Below are 423 nucleotides of genomic sequence, written 5' to 3'. Positions count from 1 at the left end.
CAAGAGCGCGACCGGATCGCCCAGCGGCACGCCCAACTGGGACCAGAGCTCCCTGGGGATGGTCATGGATGCCAGGACGGGCGCGAGCCCGGCACAGACGACTGGCGACAGCTACTTTAGCACGCGAACAAAGTCCAACCTCTCCAAGGCTGAGTCCACATCCAAGAGCAGCATGTCGAGGTCTCGGAGCGGCTCCAAAGATTCACCACCGTTGGAGAAACGTCTGGTCCGGCAGCCTTCCGGCAGAATGGCGCCCCAGGAGGGTACGCCGCGACCCGACGCCCACGCGAGGGAGGCTGCGAGCGAGGGACGAGCGTCGAGGAAAGGGTCGCTGGCCGATGAGGAGCCGGCAGGGGTCCCTGAAGCGCGGGCGATGAAAACGCCAGAGGCAAACCAGTCTCGCCACACGCTTTTGCATGTGGG

At 65.2% G+C, this 423-nt stretch overlaps 1 protein-coding gene across 1 annotated transcript in view; it reads left to right on the top strand.

The window, feature by feature from the left end:
• Nucleotides 1-64: 64 nt before the first annotated feature.
• The window catches only part of VDBG_02997 (predicted protein), a gene marked incomplete at both ends in the record, with an annotated part of 884 nt that continues 525 nt past the window's right edge, over nt 65-423 (top strand). The window contains one exon of the mRNA XM_003006812.1: nt 65-418. Coding sequence (XP_003006858.1) covers nt 65-418 — 354 coding nt within the window. The remainder of the gene's footprint in view (nt 419-423) is intronic.

Source organism: Verticillium alfalfae, genomic scaffold, assembly GCF_000150825.1.
Source record: "Verticillium alfalfae VaMs.102 supercont1.3 genomic scaffold, whole genome shotgun sequence".
Classification (NCBI taxonomy): domain Eukaryota; kingdom Fungi; phylum Ascomycota; class Sordariomycetes; order Glomerellales; family Plectosphaerellaceae; genus Verticillium; species Verticillium alfalfae.
Note: the sequence above shows the minus strand (reverse complement) of the source record. Positions and strands in the feature narration are given on the sequence as shown.